This window comes from Aquarana catesbeiana, linkage group LG09, assembly GCF_042186555.1.
Source record: "Aquarana catesbeiana isolate 2022-GZ linkage group LG09, ASM4218655v1, whole genome shotgun sequence".
NCBI lineage: Eukaryota > Metazoa > Chordata > Amphibia > Anura > Ranidae > Aquarana > Aquarana catesbeiana.
The window spans coordinates 97,891,868-97,913,794 of NC_133332.1; the positions used below are offsets into that span (position 1 = coordinate 97,891,868).

A 21,927-nucleotide genomic window follows, 5' to 3' on the forward strand; every position below is an offset into this window, starting at 1 on the left:
ATAGATAATATGAAATGTTTCCTTACTTTATAGTGAAGAATCTTTCCAAATGTTTCCACCACAGACTCAGCATAAAAAGGAGGGTGCCCAAAGAACATTTCGTAAGCACAAGCCCCTATTGACCACCAGTCACATTCCACGCCGTAACATAAACTATGGTCTTCAAGGGCAACAAGGATTTCAGGGGAAAGGTAGTCAGGGGTCCCCACTGCAACAGAACAGGATACCTTAGAGAAAAGAGAAAATGTTTTAGTTAATTACAACAACCAATGTGAAAGGTTGAAGAGAGAAGCACAATCTATAGCAGAGGTCTCCAAACTTTTTAAACAAAGGGCCAGATTGCTGTCCTTCAGGCTTTAGGGGGGCCAGACTGTGGCCTGTGAAAGTAGATAATGCCCCATTGATGGCATCAGTGGGAGGAAATGGTGCCCCATCATTGGTATCAGTGGGAGGGATGATGCCCCATCATTGGTGTCAGGGGGAAGAATGATGCCCCATTATTGGTGTCTGTGGGAGGACTAGTGTCCTAAAGGCCAGATAAAGGTAAGTAAAGGGCCACATCCGGCCCTAGAGCTGCAGTTTGGAGACCGCTGATCTTGAGGAAGGACTTACTGTGCCATCGTCTCTGAGCTTCAAACATGAACCAAAGTCCCCAAGATGGATGTGACCTGATCGATTTAAAAGCATGTTGTCTGGTTTGATATCCCTGAGGAAGAAGGAAGCATAAATACAGGGAAATAGAGAAGCAACTCAAGAAATAATACCATGGGCCTCAGCTATCACCAGTGATTAACTCACCTGTGTATGTAGCCCAGAGTGTGGACAGAATGGACAGCCATTATCATCTCAGCCAAGTAAAAGATCGCCATTTGGGGAGGTAATCCATCTGGGAACTTACTGAGGAGGGACAACAGGTCACCTCCCACATAGTAATCCATTACGAGGTACTAAGAAGGAAACAGAAAGCTTTATTGGAGTCATGTTCATGTGAACAGTATGCTCGGTGAACTCTAGTTTGTGTGTCTCTCTGGACCTTATTTATGAAAGTATTTGAAATAAGAGCTGTCTGTGTTTCAACACTGCAATGCCATCAGATTTAAAATGTTATTCTTTAACTGGTATATTCTAGTGCAGGTATAAATCTGCTCAATAGCCATGTGAAAGCACACAGTCCATATTTCAGCCACTTTGATAAATGAGGCCACTTAGAACTCCTAACCCCCTGTATCTGCACTGACTAATAAAATAGGCAAACATTTAAAAATCAATCTATTATATAAATAGGCTTACAATTTTCCTAGGGGTGGTTGGTAACTTTGTTTGGCTAATTATACACAAGTTTTTTTCATTTGCTTGTCATTTTCTGGCCATTAAATTGAAGCTCTCAGTTTTTCCCTCAGAAAGTGTATTTTTTTAAATGCAAGTGTTTCTGTCTGAAGAATAGGGGTTGGAGCATATACAATATATACAGGTATTAACATAGTGGAAAAGGTACTCAGGCGAGTTTACTGGTACATATAATACTGAAGGGTATATGTATTGTATCTCAGCACATACAGTATCCCACAAAAGCTACAGTTCATTGAGGGAACCATAAATGCCAACATGTACTGTGACATACTGAAAGTGGTTGTAAACCCACTTTTTGGACTTTTACCTATAGGTAAGCCTAGAATAAGGCTTACATATAGGTAGTGGAAATATCTCCTAAACGTGCGCCGTTTAGGAGATATTTCACTTGAAGTCAGCCGGAAATTCCAACGGCGCATGCGCGGGGAAGAAACAAAACTAAGTGCCATTTCTTCCCTAGCCTATGCTGTTAGTCGCGGCTCCCGTGCGCATGCGCGGGAGTGATGTAACGAGGCTCCGGCGAATCACAGAGCCGGAGTCCGTGGCCCGGAAGGAAGAGGGCCAGAAAATGGACGCTGCCCACACAGGGGAAATCGCTGGATTCTTTTGCAGGTAAGTGGCACATAATGGGCTAGTATGCGATGCATACTAGCCCATTATGGTTTTCATTTGCAGGCTGCAGCAGCGAGAAAAAGAGGAAGTAAAACCCATCAGGGTTTACTTCCTCTTGAAGCAGAGCATGATCCCCTCCCTTCGGAGACTGGGCCGTAGGGCAGTATTCCAACATGATAACAACCCCAAACACACCTCCAAGATGACCACTGCCTTGCTAAAGAAGCTAAGGGTAAAGGTGATGAACTGGGCAAGCATGTCTCCAGACCTAAACCCTATTGAGCATCTGTGGGGCATCTATCATCCACCAGCTCCGTGATGTCATCATGGAGGGGTGGAAGAGGACTCCAGTGGCAACCTGTGAAGCTCTGGTGAACTCCATGCCCAAGAGGGTTATGGCAGTGCTGGAAAATAATGGTGGCCACACAAAATATTGACACTTTGGGCCCAATTTGGACATTTTCACTAAGGGGTGTACTCACTTTTGTTGTCAGCAGTTTAGACATTAATGGCTGTGTGTTGAGTTATTTTGAGGGGAAAGCAAATTTACACTGTTATACAAGCTGTACACTCACTACTTTACATTGTAGCAAAGTGTAATTTCTTCAGTGTTGTCACATGAAAAGATATAATAAAATATTTACAAAAATGTGAGGGGTGTACTCACTTTTGTGAGATACTGTAAGGCAACCATATTGTGAAAAACAATCTTCTTATTCCAGTGTGCTTTCGTGACTGTGCCTTTAAAACGTGCTCCTACTGTGCTTACCTCTATGCTGCCACACTTATGTGCATGTGCCACAAGGTTATTGAACATATAAATGCATTAATCTTTTTGCTGACATCTGTTGAATGAAGTTGGGCTTTCATTTTGAATAAAAAATGCAAATGATGGCTTCACAAATAACAAAATCCAATATGCCTTCTTAAGTTGGATACACACTATACAATTCTTATTAGATTTTTTCCTTTAGATGTACCAAAACCATATAATATGAGGTCAAACCTAAACACTTTGAATTTTTATGCAATTAGGCAGGCCCTTGCGCTACATAGGTTATGACTAAGGCCTTATAGGCTGAAACACGTCAACTGACTTAATCTGCGTTTGTTCACTGTGGCTATTCAATACAATGAAGAAATTTTAAGAGCAACAACTGGAGTGCGAATCATTTCTTCTACTTTACTCTACTCAGACAGCGACTGTGAATCAAGCACCTGGGAGCTCTGCTATCTATGTGGTGTATTGGTAGTAGCACTGACTTTTCTGTTTATACCTTGCACTACATAGTTGAAGGTAAATCTAAAGGAAATCAAACAAAAAAAGTTGTATAATGTGTATTCAGCTTAAAAGACAACTGAAGACTTTTTGCCTGAGATAAGACTGAAGGCCATGGAACTTTTTATAGCATTGGCATTGTGTCTATGTTTTTTTATGTTTCCAAAAAAACAAACAAATTCTATAAAAGTATCATTAAAAAACGAGTAAGCAATGTTAAAGAAAATTAGCAAGTAGCCTGTAAGATTTTTACTAGTCTAGAATTGTCTACCATTTTAAAATAGAAGTACGGTCAAAGCTTTTTTGGCCATACATCTGGGTCACAGGAGTGCACTTACTTGTGCTCTCCTGGGACCCAGAATCAACGTCACAGTTCCAGTCAAGGCTCTGGAAGCATACTGACAATAATGTTGGGATCCACCCAGATGTCTTAATGGTAGCTGGCTCAGTATCTCTGCGAGTCACCGAGAGGCTGAGCCAGCCACTCCTGCCCCTTCCCCAGCCTGGTGCTCTATTGTGTGCTATAGGGGCAAAGCAGAGTGGTGACTGACAGTCACCCTTCTGTGCCCAGAGCAGACCGAGAACTGAGAGATCAGTGGTCATGTGAACGCTCAGATCTCTGGCTTAGAGCCAGTGGGGGACAGCTGCAACATCAGATCAATGCTACAGCAGAGTGGTGAGTATGTTGTTTTACTATGCCCACACTTATCCTTTAAATGGCTGCATTTTACCACAAACAAAGAATATTAATCCCATTATAAAGATATTGGTCTTCATATTGCAGCTCTTATGGGAAAAGCACCATTTTTTTGTCGCAGTCAACATCAAATTCTCTTTCCATTCTATTATGAGAGAATGAAAAAAATAATTTTATTGGCTACTATGATGCAAAAAAATGTGTTCTTATTTTTAGGTTGACACAATCTCAATAGCCTTGTTTTACTGTGTTAATTGGCAGGTGGAAGTAACTTACAAGATAATTGTCATCCTGAAAAGCAAAGTGCAACTGTGTTATCCACCTCTTATCTCCATTCACCAAAACGTCTCTTTCTTCTCTATAACAGGCAACCTGCACAGAATAAAACAGCACGTGATTTGCTTAGTTTACTCCTTGGATCAGTTCCCTCTCCCCTGCTACACCATCCCTCTGTAAGTCCTCTCATCTCACATCTGATCTTTTCAGAAGGTCCCACTTGTTCATTATCTTCATGGCATAGACTTGAGCGTTACTTTTGTTTCGCACAACTGCAACCTGATGGAGACAGAAGAATACATAATGAGTCAAGGGTTGAAGAATGAAGTTTCCTCTGCCAAATCTACCTCCATTTCACCACAAACTATCCAGGCTTTTCTGGAGATCCTTGGGATTCAGTTGCTGCAGAGTGCATGTAACAGTAGTACATAACTCAACTGAAGTGTATTAAAACTTGACCCATCCTCCAAATGATATATACATCTGCAGTATGCATGGCATATAAAATCTAGGCCAGATTTTTTATTTTTTTTTAATAGATTGGACAAAGTGTAGCACTTCTGTCAGGTTTTCAGTACTCTAATGCCACGTACACACAATCGGACATTCCGCCAACAAAACCGTGGATTTTTTTACGAAGGATGTTGGGCCAAACTTGTTTTGCATACACACGGTCACACAAATGTTGGCCAAAAATCCCGAACGTGAGAATGCGGTGACGTATGAGATGTACAACGAACCGAGAAAAAGGAAGCTCATTAGCCAGTGCGGTTCCTTCTGCTTGATTCAGAGCATACGTGAACTTTTGTGCGACGGACTTGTGTACACACGATCAGACTTTCGAATATTTGAGAACCTGCTCTCAAACATTTGTGTGCGGAAATTCCGACAGCAAATCTTCGATGAAGCATACACACGGTCAGACTTTCCGATAACAAGCTCACATCGAACATTTCCCGACCGTGTGTACGCGGCATTAGGGTCTCTGCTGGGGAGATCCACCCTCACTATAATAGTAAATCAATTGAAATATAGCAGTACAACATAGTTCTGCTCTTTGTTATGTAATAAGGATATAGGATTGACAGGACAAAAGAGATTCCATGGCACAGTACCGTGATAATATAATATGTAAAAATAGTGTCAGTGGCTCTAAAAGTCACACTAGATTGCATGAGCTGTACAAAAAAGTCACAAAGGTCTATATAGTTACAAATTTGTGTATTATAAGATACAAGGGTACAAGTATATTAAAAAAAGCACACCAGAGTGCAATATACAGTCAACAGAACAAAATTATGCTAACCCAATGTTTTGGGGATATAAATCCACTTTTCCAGAAAAAGCCTTCTACCCTTAGTTACCATCCAGGTGTACACAGTTAGTAGGACAGGAAAGAGAGGAATGCTCAGCAGTGGAGAGACAATAAACAATACAAGCCTGTGATAATGGTCTAAACTGGGCAACTTTGGCACTCTAGCTGTGGTGAAACTACAGATTCCAAGATGCATTGCAAGACTGACTGGTACAGGCATAATTCCCAGAGATATGATGGGATTTGTAGTTTCACCACAGCTGGAGTGCCAAGGTTACCTACTCCAGTCTAAACCTTCACTAAGGCTCCATGCACACTGACTTAAAAAACTTTGCAGCTCAATGTTATCCTATGTGTCCATGCACATTAGGACGATTACAGGCATATTTTGAGCTCAGCGTTTAAAGGCAGGAAAAAAAACCCTTCTGGTTTGTGTTTCTGATTGGAGCAAAAAACGTAAAACTCTCCAAAAACTTGTCTAAACTTTGTACAAAAACTGCTCTATATGAGCATTTTTTTACTGCCAAGAGAACAGATGTTTTTTTAAGCCCAGTTTGCATGGAGCCAAACATTAATAAAAACAAGGAGATTGAGAATGTGTTTACACTGATTTGTCCAGATATTCGGGGTTTCTTCCCTTGCTCAAAAATATACTGATACTCTAATTGGCTTCCACCCCAACTGGCCTTAGAAAAGCCATGAACAATTTTGTCCACGATCTGACAGCCTGATACAAGAATAGGGGTGTCTAGGGCTACCTTTGTGGGTAATAAACACATTTTAAATATGCTCTTTATTGTACAATATTTTTCAACTTGTTGGAAAGCTAGTAGTAGTCGCATTCAGTTTTTAATATTGAACAGGAACAACCACTATATCGCAGCTTTAACATCTCTACACCAGGTACTTGACAACAATTCACACCTTCAACTCAGTCGATTGACATTAGTCCCAGACTTGGGGCACCACCATGTCGATTGACATTAGTCCCAGACTTGGGGCACCACCATGTCGATTGACATTAGTCCCAGACTTGGGGCACCACCATGAGTGGTTTATGTAAATAAAAATTGCGTGTTTTCCCAAGGTTTCACATTTAGTCAATTTGTTAGATAATGGATCAATTTGCTCACGTGGTTTTAAATGCTTAGGGATGTTCCCAATATTGATTGGAACTGAGGAAGACACTTGGATGACTGGTGAACCATTTTCAATATTACAGAACGTGTTTGATTGGATGTGACTAACTACTTTTAGCTATCTTTATCCCTGCAATTTGACAACAATCCACACTTTTAGCTGTGTAACTCCCACAGTTAGCACATGCCCCAGACTTCTTGGCACCATGCTGACTGGATTATGTTAATTAAAAGAGGGTGTTTTCACAACTTTTCACACCTTCAGTCATGTTCTTTGATATTCAACATTTGCCTGACACATTCCGTGACACCATAATGTTTGGATTAAGGTGACTGATTTTCCCGTGTGAGTATAAAAGGTGGGTAATGATTCTAACACTTATTTTAATTCATTCGTCACTTGGATGAGCTGTGAAACATCATCAACATTACTAAACAAGTCAAGTCAAATGTGACTAACTACTAGCTAGCTATAGCCTGACCTATATAGGTAAAATCTTCCCAGACAACTTGTTGGAAGGTTCTGTGCTGCAGGGATGCTGTTTCTTATCTTTTGTATTGATAAGACAGAAAGACTTACTATACCGAAAGGTTACTATCAGCTCAATCACCAGATATTACACAAGTCACTGCATGAATGGGGATGGGCTCATGTCATCCAGTCTCTTGTTTTTGGAAAACATATCACTTTCTTGGCCACCATTATTCAGTGTGTGTGTTTGTATAACTGTAGTAGGGACAGTAGACTGCACCTTCCATTTGCGGTAAAGTCTGCTAAGATGGGTTCAGTTTCCTCTGTAAACTGCTGAAAAAATTGTCATTGCTTTAGAATGAAATTAAAGTAAAAGAAATTTATTTGAGCACCTTTATTGAAATACCAGTGAATTGCATAGCACCTCTTCTATTCAGGGGAAGAATATCCCAATCTATGCAGCATAATAAGGGCTTTTTGTTATCTAGGGGCCCATTTATACTGAATATAGGTTGGGCAGGTACTGAAACATCCCACTCTTTCACATAGACCTGGGCATTGCTAACTTCCACAACAGGTGAGAAGGGAGGTATTCTTTACAATGCTGGTAGTTTAATAGGAGCCTTTCTAAATCGACCCTAATATGTGTATGAATGAATGTGAGTTAGGGGCCTTAGAGTGTAAGCTCCTTGAGGGCAGGGACTGATGTGAATGTGCAATATACATGTAAAGTGCTGCGTAAATTGACGATGCTATATAAGCACCTGTAATAAATAAAAATAAAATAAATTATGTAACAATGCTTGTAGTTTGTAGTATCCAAGTAGTGTTCTGCAGCAAGAACATCCCTCACTTCCTGCCTGACCAGCATCGAGACATACAGAATACTTCTCCCATTTCCCCTTGGCCCACCTTGAAAGAAGTGGGTTTTTTCTGTCTGGCACCAGTTGCATATTATGAACCATGAATTCAGCATATTGCAAAGGCTACTATCTATCTATCTATCTATCTATCTATCTATCTATCTATCTATCTATCTATCTATCTATCTATCTATCTATCTATCTATCTATCTATCTATCTATCTATCTATCTATCTATCACGAAGGAAAAAGTATTTGATCCCCTGCTGATTTTGTATGTTTGTCCACTGACAAAGAAATGTTCAGTCTATAATTTTAATGGTAGGTTTATTTTAACAGTGAAAGACAAAATAACAACAAAATATCCAGAAAAACGCTTTTCAAAAAAGTTATAAATTGATTTGCATTTTAATGAGGGAAATAAGTATTTCATCCCCTGTCAATCAGCAAGATTTCTGGCTCCCAGGTGTCTTCTATACAGGTAACAAGCTGAGATTAGGAGTACTCTCTTAAATGGAGTGCTCCTAATCTGAGATTGTTACCTGTATAACAGACACCTGTCAACAGAAGCAATCAATCAGATTCCAATCTCTCCACCATGGCCAAGACCAAAGAGCTGTCCAAGGATGTCAGGGACAAGATTGTAGACCTACACAAGGCTGGAATGGGCTACAAGGAATGGGCTACAAGATGCTCATCAAGCAGCTTGGTGAGAGGGTGACAACAATTGGTGCGATTATTCGCAAATGGAAGAAACACAAAATAACTGTCAACCTCCCTAGGTCTGGGGCTCCATGCAAGATCTCACCTCGCAGAGTTTCAATGATCATGAGAACGGTGAGGAAACTACACAGGAGAATCATTTTAATGATCTCAAGGCAGCTGGGACCATAGTCACCAATAAAACACACTATGGCAACACACTACACCGTGAAGGATTGAAATCCTGCAGCGCCCACAATGTCCCCCTGCTCAAGAAAGCACATGTACAGGCCCATCTGAAGATTGCTAATGAACATCTGAATGATTCAGAGGAGAACTGGGTGAAAGTGTTGTGGTCAGATGAGATCAAAATCGAGCTCTTTGGCATCAAGTCAACTCGCTGTGTTTGGAGGAGGAATGCTGCCTATGACCCCAAGAACACCATCCCCAACGTCAAACATGGAGGTGGAAACATTATACTTTGGGGTGTTTTTCTGCTAAGGGGATAGGACAACTTCACCGCATCAAAGGGACAATGGACAGGGCCATGTATCATCAATTCTTGGGTGAGAACCTCCTTCGCTCAGCCAGGGCATTGAAAATGGGTCGTGGATGGGTATTTCAGCATGACAATGACCCAAAACACATGACCAAGGCAACAAGGGAGTGGCTCAAGAAGAAGCACATTAAAGTCCTGGAGTGATCTAGCCAGTCTCCAGACCTTAATCCCATAGAAAATATGTGGAGGGAGCTGCAGGTTCGAGTTACCATACGTCAGCCTCGAAACCTTAATGACTTGGAGAGGATCTGCAAAGAGGAGTGGGACAAAATCCCTCCTGAGATGTGTGCAAACCTGGTGGCCAACTACAAGAAACATCTGACCTCTGTGATTGCCAACAAGGGTTTTGCCACCAAGTACTAAGTCATGTTTTGCGAAGGGGTCAAATACCTATTTCACTCATTAACCACTTCAGCCCCGGAAGATTTGGCTGCTCAATGACCAGGCCATTTTTTGCGATTCGGCAATGCGTAGCTTTAACTGACAATTGCACGGTCGTGCGACGCTGTACCCAAACAAAATTGACGTCCTATTTTCCCACAAATAGAGCTTTTTTTTGGTGGTATTTGATCGCCTCTGTGGTTTTTATTTTTTGCGCTATAAACAAAAAAAGAGTGACAATTTTGAAAAAAACACAATATTTTGTACTTTTTGCTATAATAAATATTCCCAATTTTTTTTAAAAAAAGCTAATTTTTTCCTCAGTTTAGGCCGATATGTATTCTTCTACATATTTTTGTAATAAAAATCGCAATAAGCGTATATTGATTGGTTTGCGCAAAAGTTATAGCGTCTACAATATAGGGGATAGATTTATGGCATTTTTATTATTATTTTTGTTTTTACTAGTATTGGCGGCGATCTGCGATTTTTATCGGGACTGCGACATTATGGCGGACACATCGGACACTTTTGACACATTTTTGAAACCATTGACAATTATACAGCGATCAGTGCTATAAAAATGCATGGATTACTGTGTAAATGTCACTGACAGGGAAGGGTTAACACTAACTGTTACATAGTTACATAGTTAGTCAGGTTGAAAAAAGACACAAGTCCATCCAGTCCAACCACAAAAAAAAAAAAAAAAAAAAAAAAAAACTGTGTTCCCTGACTGTGTGTTCTAACTGTGGGGGGACTGACTATAGGAGATGACAGATCGTGGTTCCTAGCTATTAGGAACTCACAATCTGCCTCTCCTCTCCTCACAGAACAGGGATTTGTGACGTATAACTACGACAGTTCGCGGGATCGTGCCGACCTGCTGCAATATAATGACGGCAGCTGGTCGGCAAGTGGTTAAAATGCAAATCAATTTATAACTTTTTTGAAATGCGTTTTTCTGGATATTTTTGTTGTTATTCTCTCTCATTGTTAAAATAAACCTACCATTAAAATTATAGGCTGATCATTTCTTTGTCAGTGGGCAAGCTTACGAAATCTATCCATCTATCTATCTATCCATCTATCCATCCATCCATCCATCCATCCATCCATCCATCCATCCATCCATCCATCCATCTATCTATCTATCTATCTATCTATCTATCTATCTATCTATCTATCTATCTATCTATCTATCTATCTATCTATCTATCTATCTATCTATCTATCTATCTATCTCATACAGAATAAAATAGAGTCCACAGAAAATGGCACATATGTAATGAAAGAAATACAATCACCAAGGACAAATAATATAACAGGGGGTTATCTCTGTGCAGGGGTGCGTCGCCTCACACTAGACGGACAGTGCTGTGCTCAACATGCTTCGCGTTGACAAATAACGCTTCTTCTGGAGCGTAAAGGGTTAATTACAGTGTTAAACTAAGCAAAATGCGTGGACCACAAAAGAGCAAGGAAAAGAACCAGTGGCGGGCATGACCCCCCATATGTTTACAAGTAGAAACTGGAATACACAACAAAAGGTTATTATATATGCGTGAACCACAAAAGAGGTTCAGACCCGCTTGTCATTTCCAGTGGAGTTCTAGCAGCCAGTCAGTGAGGAGCAGAGCTGACCATACAGAGGTAAATGAGGCCCTAGGGCAGTGATGGCGAACCTTGGCACCCCAGATGTTTTGGAACTACATTTTCCATGATGCTCATGCATTCTGCAGTGTAGGTGAGCATCATGGGAAATGTAGTTCCAAAACATCTGGGGTGCCAAGGTTCGCCATCACTGCCCTAGGCATAGGTGTGCGCAGCCTATTGCATTAGGGTGTGCACCCCAAAGCTCCAACACATATGAGTTTGACATGTTTACCGGCCTCTTCCCCGCTCTCCATCCTGAAACAATGGGGGAAGGGGGAGCAAGGGAGCACATGGGGGATCCGGGCAACAGAAGGAAAAGGAACAGGGAAAGGAGGGGTGGTGGTCCTCAGCTGAATGTTGACAAAAGGGAGAGGAGGAGAAGCCTACTTTCAGCTGCTGCAGGAGGAAAATACAGATCAGTTCCACTAAATTCCACCCCCGCCACCTCTCCTGTCCAGGTTCTGAGGGTCGGCAAGAAAGGATTGCGGTTTACCTATCAGCTGCCCACCATTGACAGGTTGCCAACCCCAGGATTAGGGTGTGCCCAGGCACACCTGGCACACCCCTTGCGCACGCCTATGGCCCTAGAACAAGGCTACCTTGGTGGATCTGCCCTAATTATATTAGGAAGAAGCCGGGATACTGCATGGGATATTGAGGCTGCACATGATCAGGGATATATAGAGCTGATGCTTTCTCCTTGGATAATTCCATCGTTACACTTTGTACTATGGGGAGATGAAGTTGCTACCCCCAATAAATCCTGAATATTCATATATAATAACCTTTTGTTGTGTATTCCAATTTCTACTTGCAATCATATGGGGGGTCATTCCCGCCACTGGTTCTGTTCCTTGCTCTTTTGTGGTCCGTGCATTTTGCTTAATTTAACACTGTAATTAACCCTTTACGCTCCAGAAGAAGCGTTATTTGTCAACGCGAAGCATGTTGAGCACAGCACTGTCCATCTGGTGTGAGGCGACGCACCCCTCCACAGAGATAGCCCCCCGCTATATTATTTGTCCTTGGTGATTGTATTTGTTTCATTACATATGTGCCAGTGTCAATACTTTGGAGGCTCCCTACCTGTATACAGGGGGTGTGTATGCTCACACACTAGTTTGGGTTAATACTATCTAATGGTTTTAATTGTTTTTTAATCCATTTTCTAATAAAAGACAATATTTACATATACATACGATCTTGTGTGTTCGATACAGTGCCAAAAAAGTCCAATTTTCTGTTGTCTCTATTTTGTTTTGTATTATTTAGGGATGAGGCATAGGGCGTTATTTACGAAAGGCAAATCTACTTTGCACTACAAGTACACTTGGAAGTACACTTGGAAGTGCAGTCGCTCTAAATCTAAGGGGTAGATCTGAAAGGATTGGAAGCTCTGCTGATTTTATCATCCAATCATGTACAAGCTAAAATGCTGTTTTTTATTTTCCTTGCATGTCCCCCTCAGACCTACAGTGACTTTACTTCCAAGTGCACTTGCAGTACAATTGTAGCGCAAAGTAGATTTGCCTTTAGTAAATAACCCCCATAGTGTATCACTTTTTATGTTCATGATAGCCATGTCATGGTGACTCGATTTATTAATTGTTTCTATCTGTCTCATAGTAGTTGAATAGGGGCCAAATTGTTCTTTAAATTAAAACATTGTTAGAAGCCTTGCTAGTTGTTCATCCCAACAAAAGAGGTAGTACAGTATATGCCCTGCATAAATGCTAATATAGAACGGGGTACATTGCGTTAAATTCTTTCCAGACCTTTTTTTCTTCTATTATTTGTTTAGCTGGGAAATATTGACTTCCTGGCAATTAGTCTGAAGGGCTGGTCTGGCTGTTTTACAGATCAAGAATACAAAGTAGTATTTATGGAATATCGTATACTCAGTACCAGTAATAGTACTGCTAATTCAATGAACACATGTTGAAGTGTAGTGTTGCCCTAAAGTGAAATTTCAGAATAGGCAGAGCCAAAAGAGTTACATCCAACTCTTCATAAACCTCTTCAGCGCTCCAATCACAAGTTCTTCCCATCAGATTTTTCCAGCTCTGCCAGCTCCCTTCCAGCTCTCCTAGCCACCATGAAGTCTTAAGCCTCGTACACACGGTACGATTGTTGGCCAACCGAGCGTCTGATTTTTGTCAAAAGGGCGTGTGCCAAGATCTTGTCTTGCATACTAACGGTACACAATTGTCGTGCCACAAACACAAACGTAGTGACATACTACAAGGAATCTCAGCTCTTGAGTGCCACCCTTTGGGCCCCTTCGGGTAATTTCGTGTTTGGTGAGCACTGATTCCGAGCATGCGTGGTTGTACTTTCAACTTTTGTGTGACGGATTTGTGTACTGACCATATAAAACCGCTGCCCGCTTGAAAATGTACTTTCCTGTCATCCAACATTTGTTGACTGAAAGTTGGACAGCAATTGTCAAAAGGAGATTAATAACGGTAAGACTTTAGGACAACAATCTCTCAACAGACAATCCCCTGCCAACAATCGTACCGTGTGTACAGGGCTTTAAGGTTTGACCTCATATTATATGATTTTGGTAAATCTAAAGGAAGAAATCTACTGAAAATTGTATAGTGTGTATCTCTTCCTAATACAACAACAGTTTTCCAGATAACACACACACTCCTGCTGCATTTTGCGTTATGTAAAACAAATGAAAGAATCCAGCAGGAAGAGTTGGAATCCTTTTATTCTCCATATCAGTTGTGTGGACCAGGGAACTCCAGCAAAGAGCCATCACTACTGTGGCTGCTAAGAGACATGAGATTTCATTTTCCAGCAGCTACCAGGCAGGTAAACATCAATATTGGCCCACAACAGAGTGAAATCTAACTATACATTTCGGAATATGAAAACTGACACTTCAATTATGTATATCTCTCAAATGTGGCAAAACTATTTGCCAATTAGCAACAACTTTTAAGATGCAAGCTTTACCTCACTAAATGCTCTTGGGGCAACACATATTGGCAGCAACACCACTCAACCTTTCATCAGGGCTCTACACAAGATAAAACCTGCATGGATTCAGAGAAAACGAGTGACTTCACAGATCTATATGGTTATTGCTCTTGAAACGCATTGCTTGCTTTTATAAGACATTTTGTTATTAACGTTTAAAATGATCGTTGACTCTTTTATCAGATTTTAGTTTGGCGTTCCTTTCTGTATTTCTTTCGAGAGGATGTGAGTCCAGGGAAGTGGTCTTTGCCTGGAGAGAAGATCCATTGTGAGGATACTCTTTGAGTTCCATGCCTGTTGTCTGGGGAGGACTCATCAGCTTCAGAGTCTAGTCCCAGAGAATTAGAAATATACCTATGTCAGGGCCAGAAAATAGGAAGGTGGCTAGAAAAGGGGAGCGCCTTCAAAAAGCTTGCTCAGTCAATGGCTGGTCTCAGCTTAAAGGCACACATGCAGATGGCAGATGCAATTTACTGAAAGCGATGAGCAGGATGTTCTTCAGTTTATGTAAGACAATATTTCTATATGCACACATCTGCGGTGTACATACCGGTATTTTAACAGAACATTAAAGGGAGTTTGCCACATGTGAGGTAAGTTCAGAGAGAGGTAGGCTAGCATACTGCAGATATTACTTTTTATTTTCTAATTTATGCTGCCAGAGAAGAGAAATCGGCGATAAAAAAAACAAGTTGTTCTGATGCTTGTTTAAATCTGTGACACCTTTGCAGGGAACAATCTATCAGCGGCAATCTCACAAAAATGGCTCTGCACCTGGATGCTGCAGACAATTCTTTAACATGTCATGGCAATGGCTGACCCAGAAGATGTTACATTTTATAATTAGTGAATTGATGCCTATCCGTACTTTTTGTGTAGAAGAAAGGTTATCTTTAATTTAAACTTGCCAACTACAGTATGTTAGAGTGGCCACAAACATACACATATGTAGACTCACTGGCCACTTTATTAAGTATGCCTTGCTAGAACCGGGTTGGACCCCCTTTTGCCTTCAGAACTGCCTTAATTCATTGTAGCACAGATTCAACAAGGTGTTGGAGTACAGCAGTGGTGGCTGGTGTTTTTTTCGGGGCAGGGGGGCAAATAACCACCCTCCGCCCGCTTGCTGTCTTACTCCAACTAGGTGGGTATCGGCCAGCAGACATCGGCAGCGGGACTGGGCATCGGCATTGGGATCGGGCATTGGCAGCGGGATTGGGCATCGACCATCGGCAGCAGGATTGGTCATCTCCTCCATCTCAGCGGCCATGCATCTCCTCCCCTCCTCCTAGACGTCCAATAGGATCGCCTGTCCTTTCAGCCAATAGGGCCCGGCATCCTGAAAGGGGCCGGACGCATGGGTGGGGGTGGCCATGGATGGAGGGGCGGCGCCCGTGCTCCCTTAATGGACGGACCGCCCTTGGAGTACAGTGACCTCATTGTCATGTTCAAGAAACCAGTGGTGAGATGATTTAAGCTTTGTGACATGGTGCATTACCCTACTGGAAGGAGCCATCAGAAGATGTGTACACTGCAATCATAAAGGGATGGACATGGTCAGCAACAATACTCAGGAAGGCCGTGGCATTTAAACAATGCTCAATTGGTACTAAGGGGCCCAAAGTGTGCCAAGAAAATATCCCCCACACCATTACACCACCACCACCAGCCTGCAGGATGGATACATGCTTTCATGTTGTTTAAGCCACATTCTGATCCGACCATCTGAATGTCGCAGATTAAATCGAGAAGACTCAGACCATGCAACGTCTTTTCAATCCTCTTTTGTCCAATTGTAGCCTCAGTTTCCTGTTATTAGCTAACAGGATTGGCACCCATTGTGGTCTTCTGCTGCTGTAGCCCATCTGCTTCAAAGTTTGATGCGTTGTGCATTCAGAGATGGTGTTCTGCATACCTTGGTTGTAACAAGTGGTTATATGAGTAACTGTTGCCTTTCTATTATCTCGAACCAGTCCTCCCATTCTCCTCTGACATCAACAAGGCATTTTTGTCCACACAACTGCTGCTCACTGGATATTTTCTCTTTTTTGAACCATTCTCTGTAAACCCTAGAGTTGGTTGTGCATGAAAATCCTATTACTCAGACCACCTCATCGTCACCAACAACCATGAAACGTTCAAAGTCACTTAAAACCCCTTTCTTTCCAATTCTGATGCTCAGATTTTTAAGCATGTCATCTTCACCACGTCTAGATGTCTAAATACATTGAGTTGTTGCCATGTGATTGGCTGATTAGCAATTTGTGTTACAAAGCAATTGAACAGGTGTACCTAATAAAGTGGCCAGTGAGTGTATATGATCAATTGATCATCTCATGTGACTAATTTTGACCAAACTGAATAACACCAGCAGACCTGCATTCAATTGATTTCTCTTGGTTGATCTGTTGATTGATTCAGACTCTGTCATGAATTTCAACAAATCAATTTAATTGCCTAAACAATTATCTGCCTGTGTGCTGAATAAATAATCACAATGGAGATTTAATAAACATCTGTTTTTAATCAATCGTTTACTCCTATGACTAATTAAACCTATCTTAGGCCAATAGTCGCAATTGATCACAAATTGTGGAAGAACACTGTATGGGTAGATTGATATATTAATCTGTTATTGTGATTGCTTATACTAAGATCGTTATGTACACCGCCACGGAACGTGAGCAGCTGCTGCAGGGGAGAGGAGGGAGCTTCAACAACAGCTGGGCTACGGGAGCCAATGGGTGATATCATGGCTCCAGGAATTCACAGCCGATGTTTAGTAGTCCTTTACAAAGGGGAGTCGGAGCTGCTGAATCACATGACACAGACCTTTTTTTCTTTTTTTTTTTTTTTTTTTTACAGGGAATGCAGGATAGGTAGGAAAAGGGGTAGGAAAAGGAAAAGGGGGGAGGGAAGCGTAACTTCACCCAAAAGGGGAAGCTTCGCTTGTTTGCATCCTCCCCCCCTCCACTCCCACATTTGCCACATTTTTGTTGTGGGGGGGGGGGGGGTACCTGGTTTTGACAGGTACCTGCTCCCACTTCTGGTCGGATTGCTGAGGCGAACTGGAAGCTTGGCCCCCTCTCCTTCCCCGGCAGCCTTCTGGGACACATCACAGGTCCCAGAATACTGCGGGACCATTCACAAAGCATGGCTTCACTGCCAGTTTCCCTTAGTTAAGATGCTGGCACCTGAACCCAAAGCCGAAAAAAGAATTAGCTCTGGTAAGGACAGCGTTAAACCTTGGACAGATACAGTGCCTTGAAAAAGTATTCATACCTCTTGACATTTTCCACATTTTGTCATGTTACAAGCAAAAACATAAATGTATTTTATTGGGATTTTATGTGATAGACAAACACAAAGTGGCACATAATTGTGAAGTGGAAGGAAATGTTTATTCAAAATGTTTTACAAATAAATATGTGAAAAGTGTGGGGTGCATTTGTATTCAGCCCCCCTGAGTCAATACTTTGTAGAACCACCTGCAAATACAGCTGCAATTCTTTTTGCACTCTAGAGAGTGACATTTTTGCCCATTCTTCTTTGCAAAATAGCTCAAACTCTGTCAGATTGGATGGAGAGAGTCTGTGAACAACAATTTGCAAGTCTTGCCACAGATTCTCAATTGGATTTAGGTCAGGACTTTGAATGGGCCATTCTAACACAAGAATATGCTTTTATCGAAACCATTCCATTGTAGCTTTGGCTGCATGTTTAGGGCCGTTGTCCTGCTGGAAGGTGAACCTCCACCCCAGTCTCAAGTCTTCTGCAGACTCGAACAGGTTTTCTTCTAAGATTATCCTGTATTTGGCTCCATCCATCCTCCCATCAACTCTGACCAGCTTCCCTGTCCCTGCTGAAGAAAAGCATCCTCATAACATAATGCTGCCACCAGTGAAGTGTGAGTTTTCTGCCACATCTAACGTTTTGCTTTTAGGCCAAAAAGTTCAATTTTGGTCTCGTCTGACCAGAGCAGCTTCTTCCACATGTTTGCTGTGTCCCCCACATGGCTTCTCGCAAACTGCAAACGGGACTTCTTATGGCTTTCTTTCAACAATGGCTTTCTTCTTGTCACTCTTCCATAAAGGCCATATTTGTGGAGTGCACGACTAATAGTTGTCCTGTGGACAGATTCTCCCACCTGAGCTGTGGATCTCTGCAGCTCCTCCAGAGTTACCATGGGCCTCTTCTCTGATTAATACTCTCCTTGCCCAGCCTGGCAGTTTAGATGGATGGCCATGTCTTGGTGGGTTTGCAGTTGTGCCATACTCTTTCCATTTTCGGATGATGGATTGAACAGTGCTTCGTGAGATGTTCAAACCTTGGGATATCTTTTTTCTAATCTAACCCTGCTTTAAACTTTTTCACAACTTTACTACTGACCTGTCTGGTGTGTTCCTTGGCCTTCATGATGCGGTTTCTTCACTAAGATTCTCTAACAAACCTCTGAGGGCTTCACAGAACAGCTGTATTTTTACTGAGATTAAATTACACACAGGTGGACTCTATTTTCTAATATGGTGAATTCTGAAGGCAATTGGTTCCTCTAGATTTTAGTTAGGAGTATCAGAGTAAAGGAGACTGAATACAAATGCACGCCACACTTTTCCCATATTTATTTGTAAAAAAAATTGAAAACCATTTATCATTTTCCATTCACTTCACAATTATGTGCCACTTTGTGTTGGTTTATCACATAAAATCCCAATAAAATACATTTACGTTTTTGGTTGTAACATGACAAAATGTGGAAAATTTCAGGGGGTGTGAATATTTTTTCAAGGCACTTGTAAGCGTCCTTATATTAAAAGTCAGCAGCAACAGTATTTGTAGCTGCTGACTTTTATTTTTTGGGGGGAGACTGGAGCTCCTCTTTAGGAATAGTTAAGAAAAGTTAGCCTTTACTACAACTTTAAGTCTGCTACTTCACTTTAGTAGTCATAAAATTCTGTTCTGCGTGCCAATCTTGGCTTCACCTAATTGTTAAAAGCTTGGACATCTCTGGCTTTGATTTAACCCCCGACCACTTTCCACCTACTGTCCAATGCCCCAGTGGTTAATAAAGGTGTAAGGTAGAGAGATGGTGGGTGTCAGGAGCATTCAAAGTTAGAGGAGCTGATCACTTATTAACAAGTGAATCCAGGTTTAGCGGGGTGCACAAAGGGAAGTTTTCCGGCTCATAAATTTGATCGCAGACATTTTTTGGTGCCTGTTCTCAGACATGACTTTTATGTTTAAAAATTAAAACTTGCTGAAACTTTTGCTTTAAATATATAGAAAGGCCCAAGGCATCCCTTGCGTAGTCTTTGTGGAATCAAATTATGTGCTGTTCTTATCAGATAAAATGCAAATATTATGGAAATTTTGATTTACACATGTGTTTTGTTTTGAGCCAAAAGCATTTTGAGCCTGTGCCAAAATCCATAAAGCTTCTGGATAGTTGATTCCAAGGCTGATTTTACTACTCAGCTATTACAAGACATGGGAATTAATGAATGAAAACTATTTCAAAATAGAACTGTGGCTTGTAGAAACCAACCGGCGTTTTGGTTGTACAAAAACAAAGCAATTGATTGGTTGCTGTAGATAACAGTTTGTGTTTTGCTACAATTTACTTTGTTTCTTTTTAGTTTTTGAAAATGTACCACTTTAGTGTGGCACTTCGCTCTTCAGAATAAATACAAGTACTAAAGAAGACTTTGATATTTTTTAGTGCAGAGCAAATTATATTAATTATGTTAATGGTTAATTCAACAAAAAATTATGTTGTTTTCATTTTTGAGCAGATGGCAAAATGCATGCACTGGAATTCTCCATTATGCCCATTAACAGAATGAGCACATGGGGTGTTATGCTATTCCCTGCTGGATATTTTATTTACATTTGTACTGCATACAGCAGAATCCCAGATAGCAAACAATTGTGCTGCAAGTTTGAAAATTACTTGCTAAGCTAGACTTGCCAGGCTTCACAAGTTTGTTGCACAATTGCAGCAAGTCCGCAGTGCATGACACCAGATCAACTTTCTTTGCAAACATTCTGCAAGTCTGCTGCAAGTTCTGGTTCATTTATGTTGTGCAATAGTCATCCCACCACAGGGGTCACTGTGGCTGAATTTTCATGCTGTAGACTTGCAGAGCTCTTGCTGTAGACTCACCACTGCAACTTTGCTCTTGCTAAAGACATGCTATGCAAATTTGCAACTAGAACGTGTGCTTCAAGTGATCTGCGAGTGTACAACTTGCCAGTGAAAATGTGCAGCAAGTTAACAGACTTACAATTCAACACTGCTACAAATTTGTGTCAAGTTATCCTTGTTATCTGGGATGAAGTAGAAGTATGGCTTGATTTAGTGACAGAGTGACACGGTATTGTTGGGAAGGGAACAGACCTTTTAAATTCAGCAGGTGTATAGTGTTGTCAAAGTCCCTGGCTGACATAAAAAGTTAATGGTCATTTAAAATCTTCAGATTCCACCAATAATTGAAATATTAGTTTTGAGTGGACTGATTATTTCATTATTTAAGTCAAATGAAGACTTGACCACTGCACAACTTTTCTGCAAAACAATCCTGGCATAAACATACAGCTGCCCTTCACGCAAAAGTGAATGTGTTGTTTATTCAACTTCCCACCACAGTCCCTAACACTTTTGACATTTGTTTTTCTTTTAAGGTAGCAGGTAGCTTTTTCTTTTTTGACAGCTACCCACTCCCACTTCCTCAATTCTCACCAAGAATGATGTACACTTAGGCTCTCCCCCACATACCCACCAGCCACAGACTTCTGGAACATGCTACACTTCCCAGGAGGCTGCGGGACCAGCCTCGAAGCCCCACGTAATCTTGCATGTGTGCAGTGGGGAGCTGTGATTTCTTAAGAATTAACAGTCAGCTTCCATATTCAAAATAGAAGTTCTGGGAACCCACACTGCTAAGAAGAACCAACTGTGAGAAGACAACGCTGGAACCCAGGCACTGGGAACTACCTAATTTTTGCTAAATTTTTCTATTTTTTTTTTTAAGATTGAAGTTCCTCTTTAACGTGTTGGGTGAGTTTGAATGCTTATGTACTAAGCAGGCATGCCTGCCTGCCATTGGCTTTATTTCAAGAAAATAACAGGAATCATCCAGTAAATTACATTTTAGTTGTGCAATGCCTGTCCTGTGATCTGATGGTATGCAGTCAGACAGAAATTGTACAACTAGGCTCTTTTTTTTATATCTTTACCTCTATATTATTATTATTTTTATTATTATTATTACAGTAAAACCTTGGATTGCGAGCATAAATCGTTCCAGAAACATGCTTGTAATCCAAAGCACTCGTATATATAAAAGCAAATTTCCCCACAAGAAATAATGGAAACCCAAATGATTCGTTCCACAATCATTTATTCATAAGTCCTTCAGTTTATAGTCCATATAAAAAGATTACAGCAATGTGATAGGTTGTGTAACCATAAAATGTCCATCCACAAATGGAAGTCTCTACAAGGGGATTAGAAGCAAAATCCAGCAGGAGCTACAGAGTATAAAAGAGAAGAGAGGCGCCTCTAAGTATAGCAATATGGTTACATTTAACCACTTCAGCCCCGGAAGATTTTACCCCCTTTGTGACCAGAGCATT

At 41.2% G+C, this 21,927-nt stretch overlaps 1 protein-coding gene across 4 annotated transcripts in view; it reads right to left on the reverse strand.

The window, feature by feature from the left end:
• The window catches only part of DMPK (DM1 protein kinase), a 94,410-nt gene that overhangs the window by 41,707 nt on the left and 30,776 nt on the right, over positions 1-21,927 (reverse strand). For all 4 annotated transcript variants that reach the window (XM_073599034.1, XM_073599037.1, XM_073599033.1 and 1 more), the window contains exons 4-8: positions 4,410-4,493; positions 4,215-4,310; positions 799-947; positions 613-706; positions 27-227 (exon numbers count right to left, since the gene is read on the reverse strand). In XM_073599034.1, coding sequence (XP_073455135.1) covers positions 27-227; positions 613-706; positions 799-947; positions 4,215-4,310; positions 4,410-4,493 — 624 coding nt within the window. The remainder of the gene's footprint in view (positions 1-26; positions 228-612; positions 707-798; positions 948-4,214; positions 4,311-4,409; positions 4,494-21,927) is intronic.